The following is a 6,694-nucleotide window of genomic DNA, read 5'->3' as shown; positions in this document are numbered from 1 at the left end:
CAGTATCACTAATAGGATTAACTGTACAAAGGAAACAACAATTTGAATTCAGCTGACATTTTTGGAGTAGCAGACATCTTCATTCTGGTGTAATCGCTCAAATGTCAGACTTTAAATAGTTCAGCAGCAAGTGATTTTCCGTCTGGAGTCCAGACAACTGAGGAAATTCATAAGAATATAAGCTATACAGTGGATGTCATGTATACAGTGGATGTCATGGGGCTAGGTGCTTCCATTAGCGTAAACTAGAAATGAAACAAATGCACAGTGGCTATGAAAGAAGGATAGGAATCCCTGAGATCCTTAGAAAGACACAAAATATAGTAAAAACTTCAGTGCTTTGATAATCATAATTAATATCCTATTTTTTTTCCTTTCAGTGGAAAGCCCATGATGGCATTATTTTAAAAGTAGATTGGAACTCGGTCAATGATCTTATTTTATCTGCTGGTGAAGACTGTAAATATAAGGTATGCAATCTTTATGTTTATCACCTGGTTGAAAGACTCAAATTTAGGTGAAAAATATTTATCATATGAGAATATTCTTTTAGCCTTTTCCATTAGTCGTGTCTTTTAACTCTAATAATTTAGCAAATTATTTTATAACTTTAAGTGGTATTTTACAGTATGGACTTGATAAAGGCTATCTCATTGATTTATAGAATTTGATTTAATAATTAGCAACATCAATATCGTCCCTAATTTTACTATTTAAATCAATTCACTTAAGTTTAAAAAAATCAGCCCTACTGGTTTACTAAACATTGATCAGTTTCAGAACTGAGATTGATCGGAGTTGACCACCCAAGGGACTGTAACAAACTGGTCAGCATACAGAGGTGGTCAACATAAGGAATTAGGCCTTCTGTAGTGATACAATATGTGGTGCATGTCCTGTCCATGAAAATGAGGTAAATTTAAGGAGGTGGTCACTTTAGGGAGGTGGTCGACTATGGAGGTTCTACTATAATTCGTAGAGAAGAATAAGGTTTTAAGTAACTAGAGTTAGAGGAAATTTAATTGCAATAAATACTTTTAGAGAAAGTTGATAGAACCCTTATTGGGTAAAAAAATTTTAAGCAAAAAGTAAACATTCAAAACTTTACTATTAACTTTTAAAGGACTTACAATAGGTAGGTTTTATGTATAATCAAAGATTTAGTAAAATGTGAAAATTATGACAGTGTTATAAAATATTTTCTTTGTGAGATACTTAAATTTCAAGGAATATAGTTCCCCCCCCAGTGTAATCGTAAAGTTGTTTAATTGATAACGTTATATGGTGATGACTGCTACATATTTATTTGATACTTTCCTGGAGGACACAGTGTTTTGTAATAATGTGGTAACTATTATAAAAGATAAAAATAAATTACTTTTGTAGGTGTGGGACAGCTATGGCCGCCCGCTGTATAATTCACAACCTCATGAGCATCCTATTACCTCAGTTGCCTGGGCTCCTGATGGAGAATTATTTGCCGTTGGATCGTTTCATACTTTACGCTTGTGTGATAAAACTGGGGTAAGTTATAGGAGTGAGCAATCACAGATATGCCGACACAAATGTGGTAATGTACTATACACATGGTTCTCAATCGTTAAGAAACATTTTTTAATGCATGTATTTGACTGTATCTTTCTGATCTGTCTTCTTTGTTTTTTTCAGATTCATGTGTAATTAATTAGGTTACATTGTTTGCATTTGTTAGGTAAAGTCCCTGTTGTAGTTGTGTTGCACACCCAAGAGGTGTGTCATTCACCCTTACATTGTGACCATTAAGTGGGAGCGCACCAATCCCCTTCCCTCCTCTCCTCTCCCCCCTCTGCTTTTCTCTTCCCCTCAGCCTGAATTGAATTGAGTTTTTCTCCTGGGTGAGCATGTCTACTGGCTTCATATTAGTTACTGAGTACATTGGATACTTGCTTTTTCATTTTTGTGATATTTTACTAAGAAGAATGTGTTTCAACTCCATCCAGATTAATACAAAAGATGTAAAGTCTCCATCTTTTTTATGGCAGATTATTATTCATATATATATGTGTGTGTGTGTGTGTTTTATATATATCTCAGTTTGTTAATCCATTCCTGGGTTGATAGGCATTTAGCTTGTTTCCACATCTTGGTGATTGTAAATTGAGTGCCATAAATAATCTAGTGTAACTATCTTTATAATAAAATGATTTTTTCTTCCTGTAGATGCCTAGTAATGGGATTGCAGGATCAAATGGAAGGTCTATTTTGAGTTCTATGAGAATTCTCCATTCTTCTTTCCAGAGAAGCCGTGTTAGTTTGCAGTCCTACCAACACTGTAAAAGTGTTTCCTTTTTTCCACATCCACACCGGCATCTGCAGCTTTGAGATTTTATGATGTGGGCCATTCTCACTGGGGTTAGGTGATATCTCAGAGTGGTTTGATTTGTATTTCTCTTATGATTAAGGACAATGAGCATTTTTTCATATGTTTGTTGGCCATTTGTCTGTTTTCCTCAGAGAAGGTCCTGTTCATGTCTCTTGGCCAGTCATAGATGGGATTGTTTGCTCTTTTATGGGTGATTAATTTGAGTTCTCTGTAGATCCTAGTTATCAAGCTTTTGTCAGATTTGTAACATGCAAATATCTTTGCCCATTGGGAAGGTTGTCTGTTTGCTTTGATTGTTGTGTCCCTAGCTGTGCAGAAGCTTTTCAGTTTAATTAAGTCCCACTGATCTATCTTTTTTTTTTTTTTTGAGACAGAGTCTCACTATGATGCCCTAGGTAGAGTGCCATGTTGTCACAGCTTACAGCAACCTCAAACTCTTGGGCTTAAGTGATTCTCTTTCCTCAGCCTCCCGAGTAGCTGGGACTATAGGCACTTGCCACAACACCCGGTTATTTTTTGTTGCAGTTGTCATTGTTTAGCTGGCCTGAGCAGGTTCAAACCTGCCACTCTTGGTGTATGTGGCTGATGCTGTAACCACTGTGCTACAGGCACCGAGCCTGACCTAGCTTCTTAACATGCTTATAAACCATTTCTAGATTTATGGAACCAAATGATTTAAATTTGAAGAATGGGCTCGATGTCTATAATTTGTGTTTCTGGAAGTATTTGCCATATTTTGCTGTGTATAATGTGCTCCCATGTATAACATGTACCCATATTTTGGGCCCAAACTTTCAAGAAAATACCCTTTGAAAAAGTGGCCAGCCCTTGGCCAAGAGAGACATATCTGGTGAGGACTAACGCTCCCCTGGTAAAAGTGTAGATCACACCACCTCCTGTGAAGGCTGCCCCTTCCCTCTCTCCTGGGAGCCCTTCCCTCCCTGCCACATCAGGGGCCATGGCTGAGATGACCACACATTTGGCTGGAAGGGTGGGAGCCAATATACATATACACATACATGTGTATTTGTTAAACCTTTCTGGAAGATAGTTTCATATTATATATCCAAGGACCAAGAAGTATACATGTATCTTAACCCAGCAATTCAAGTACCAGGAACTTATCCTAAGGATATAATAGGATTAGGAATGCTCAGTGAAGCATTATTTATAATTTAACAAATGAAAAGCAATGTAAGTATCTAACAGTAGGTCACTATTTCTCATAATTATGGAATATAATTATTATAATGAATTATGTAGTTATTAAAAGTGATAATATACTTTTATAGTGCCATGACAATATTTTTAACATGTATATTAAGAAAAAAAATACTCACAAATTTTATGCATAGGATGGTCTTATTTATATATATCTGTATATGTAAATAGAAAAATAATCTAATAGAATATAACAAATTTTAACAGTGGTTATCTCTGGAATTTAGGGTGATAAGTAATGGTTCTTTTTGGCATTTTCTGCATTTTCTAAGCTTTTCAAATAAGCTTTATGAGTCCAAAACAAACTGTGCAAGTACCTTCTGCATGTCTTTTAAAAAATGCCAAGCAGACATTGCCCTCGTGGTGTTTACTTTCTTGTTAAGACAAACATTAAATGATTAATTACACACTTAGTTATTTAATTACAGTTGTAATAAATTTTACAGAGGTACAGGCTGCTCCTAGTAATGAGAACTAATCTATGTGGAGGGTCAGGGCAGGTTAGTGTGAGGAAAGATAAGAAGGACAATGCTTATTGAGACACTTCACCTTTTTTACTTCCCAAGTAAGTAGGAATAGTAAGTACTGGTGTCAATTCAGAGTAAGTCACGGCAATGTACTGTAAATGGTGTCAAGTTAGAGCCAAAAATTTAAGTCAGCTGGTGTCACATGCATGGGGTCTGGTGTTTTTATGTCTTGAAAAAGAAAAAACAACAACAAACTTGCTAAGCCTTTTTTTTTTTTTAAAGTACCAGTTCTCTTGAATCTGGAAATGTTACCCTTAAACATAGGCCCTTGCTTTTTTTTGTTTCTTTCATATTCTGTAACTTAAAGGGGAATAATTAATGTATGTATAAATAATGTAGTAATCATTTATCTAGAGCTAGATTTTGTGGAAGAATTTCAGTGTTAAATATTGTAAGAATCTAATTTTCAGGAATTTTCCATGAATTTATCAAATTTCCATTTAATGTTTGAGAGCTCTTCACAATTTTTTAGTTGAATGCCATGATTCTTAATCTATACTTTATTAAAAAGTCTTATCTAGGTTTCCTTGAGAGACACTGGATACTAATTTATAATAGAAGCTCCAAAGAATGATATTGGTACAAACTTCAGGTTACCCATGAAAGTATTAAGCCTAGAAAAATGTCATTTTTGTGAGCATTTTCTTTTAGTGTTTTTTGTTGTTTTTTTAATTTTAGAGATGAAATCTCACTCTGTCACCCATACTGAAGCACATTAGTCTGATCATAGCTCATTGTAATCTTGAATTCCTGGGGTCAAGTGATGCTCCTGCCTTACCCTCCTAAGTAGCTAGGACTATAGGTATGTACCACCCTGCCAAATAATTTTAAAGAATTTTTTTGTAGAAAAGGGTCTCTACCATGTTGCCCAGACTGGTCTTGAATTCCTGGCTTCACATGATCATCCTGCCTCAGCCTCCCAAAGTGCTGGAATTACATGCATGAGTCACTGCACCCAGCCTCTTTTAATGTGTTTTTTAAGAAATATTTTCAGTAGGGAGAATAAAGCTTGACTACTTGGAGGCTATTAAATTCGGTTTTGGTTTCAATGCATTTCTTAATATGTAAGTATGTAATTAGATTGATGACAGGAATATTTAAAAAAGCAGAAATTCTTGTTTTCCTAGAGGTACATTAGTCCAACTCTATTGTTATATAACAAATCTAATTTTCCCATTAACTTACATCATAAAATTGAAATCTTATTTTTATACATACATACATATATATATGGAGAGAGAGAGAATCAAAAAAGACTTCACTGAAGGGTTAGGAGACGCTTGTTCCTATTTACATCTTCTATTTCAGCAGGCATTTATCTATACTGGCTCAGAACTCATGTCCTGGCTCACTCTTACGGATTGGGGTTCAAATATCAATTTGGCTCTCAAAGCTGTTGTTGTGCTATTCTGATCTACCCTGCTTGTTTTCAACACGGGCAAATTTTAAACCTAGGTGGTATTCCACACTGTAGCCTATAGTTCATTCTTAGTTGCAGTGTGTTGATTGTGATTCATTTCATGTATAGCAGGGTTATAAGGCCTTCAAATACTGGTTTAAAGAATCCCTTTCCCCAGCTCCCTCGTCTCCCTAATCCTCCCCCAACTCTCTTATTGAGAGGGGCTCGTGTGCTGCCTCTTTGCTATTATTACTGCAGATTGGGGATTGTAGACGGGGCTCATTGGGGAAGGCCACTGCTTCATTATTGCAGGGCTGAAATGGTTTGAGGGGACTCTGCCTTACTATCTCTGCAGTCTCGTGTGGGGCGTGGGAGGGGTACTGCCTCTGAATTTTGGGTTGGCAGGTTGTTTTTGTTGTTTTCTTTCTTCTGTATTTTCTTCAGCACTTTAAAGATGTTGCCTCACTGTCCTTTGGTTTTGTGTTTTTTGTGAGAAGTCAGTGATTATTTGCATCATTGTTCTGAATATAAAGTGGCATTTATCTCTGGCTGGTTTGCAAACTTTGTCTTTAGTTTCCAGGAGTTTGGCAGTATATAATTTTCTTTATTTTTGCCTTGTTAGGGGTTCTGTATACTTCTTGAAAATATAAATTTATGATTTCACAAAACTGGAGAATCTTTTTTTTTTTAAGACAGTCTCACAATAACTTGGTGTCTACGTAATAAGATATACCACACTACCGTGAAAAATAAACATAGTTTTGCTCGAAAAAAAAAAAAAAGACAGAGTCTCACTATGTTGCCCTTGGTAGAGTATCGTGGTGTCAGAGCTCACAGTAACCTCATGAGCTCCAGCAATCCACCCACCTCGGCCTCCCAGAATGCTAAGATTACAGGCATGAGCTAACATGCCTGGCCTCACTTCTTTCTTGACACCATCCCACGATATTAGGATCCAATCACAAACCTGGGCAATGGATCCTTTCCTGATTCTGCCTGTGCATGTTAAATCATTACCAGCTGACTCCATCCATGACATTCACTCTTCATTAGGGCCTTGAAGGGCTTGTTTACATGTATACATTAAGAATTGCAGTTGGCAGGTTAGCTCACCAGGTATCACAACAAGTTGGGCTTTCAAATCTGCTGTGATTGCTTATGCACTTTGTGTAACCTGGGCTGTGA

The 6,694-nt window shown here is 36.4% G+C and overlaps 1 protein-coding gene across 1 annotated transcript in view; it reads left to right on the top strand.

Moving 5' to 3' along the window:
- Positions 1 to 6,694, top strand: part of IFT80 (intraflagellar transport 80) — a 114,411-nt gene that overhangs the window by 42,844 nt on the left and 64,873 nt on the right. The window contains exons 7-8 of the mRNA XM_003794148.3: positions 381 to 470; positions 1,387 to 1,524. Of these exons, the coding sequence (XP_003794196.1) occupies positions 381 to 470; positions 1,387 to 1,524 (228 nt within the window). The remainder of the gene's footprint in view (positions 1 to 380; positions 471 to 1,386; positions 1,525 to 6,694) is intronic.

This window comes from Otolemur garnettii, unplaced genomic scaffold, assembly GCF_000181295.1.
Source record: "Otolemur garnettii isolate 467f Iridium unplaced genomic scaffold, OtoGar3 scaffold00076, whole genome shotgun sequence".
NCBI classification, from domain to species: domain Eukaryota; kingdom Metazoa; phylum Chordata; class Mammalia; order Primates; family Galagidae; genus Otolemur; species Otolemur garnettii.
This window is presented reverse-complemented; position numbering and strand designations above follow the sequence as displayed.